A 728-nucleotide genomic window follows, 5' to 3' on the forward strand; every position below is an offset into this window, starting at 1 on the left:
TGCTGCAGTTGCCCCTGATGGCAAGGAAGCCCCTGAGGCGGCCCCCCCTGAGGCACCGGAACAGAAGATGTCGACCGATGAAGTTGTTCTTGTTTCCTAGCCTGCTCCTGCTATTACTCCAGCGCCGACTGAAGTCGTTGGACCCCTGACACGTTCCAAAAGAACGTTGTTCCAAGGGCCAGCTCTCAGAAGTCCGTTTGTCGAGCCTGAGATGACAGATCCACCCCCGAAGAGGATGCGAACGAAGACTGCCGGCAGAATAACAAATAGAGGACCCAGAGGTGGAGGAGCCAGGGGAGGAAGACCTTCGGACCTGGGCAGGAAGAGTGGCAACAGGGCCGAGAAACCAGGGGAGGAATAGCGGCAACAAGGCTGAGAACAAGAGGCCAAAGAAGAAGATATGTATCACCTGTGGTAAGCGACGAGGAAGAGGAAGAGAAACATGAAAGGGAGGAAGAGAAAGTTGAAGAAAAAATGGAGGTTGAGAAGGTCACAAAACACGAAGAGGAAACCGAAAAGAAAGAAGAAGAAGAAGAAGAGTTTAAGGATGAGAAAAAAAAGGCGCCAGAAGAAGAGATAAAAGAGGAGAAAAAAGAGGCGCCAATACAAGAGGAGAAGGAAAAAGTGGAAGGAAGTGTCAAGAAGCGACGCCCTATATTCATTTGGCAACCCACCGTGGTTATGGGTAGTGTGCTTCGGATACCGAGCTTTGTCCAAACATGCACTCT

General features: G+C 50.7%; 1 protein-coding gene across 1 annotated transcript in view; it reads left to right on the forward strand.

The window, feature by feature from the left end:
* The window catches only part of LOC109117041 (uncharacterized protein At3g43530-like), a 2,098-nt gene extending 1,737 nt beyond the window's left edge, over positions 1-361 (forward strand). Inside the window, exon 4 of the mRNA XM_019203509.1 lies at positions 101-361. Coding sequence (XP_019059054.1) covers positions 101-361 — 261 coding nt within the window. The remainder of the gene's footprint in view (positions 1-100) is intronic.
* The last annotated feature ends 367 nt before the right edge of the window (positions 362-728 follow it).

This window comes from Tarenaya hassleriana, unplaced genomic scaffold (assembly GCF_000463585.1).
Source record: "Tarenaya hassleriana unplaced genomic scaffold, ASM46358v1 Cleome36, whole genome shotgun sequence".
NCBI lineage: Eukaryota > Viridiplantae > Streptophyta > Magnoliopsida > Brassicales > Cleomaceae > Tarenaya > Tarenaya hassleriana.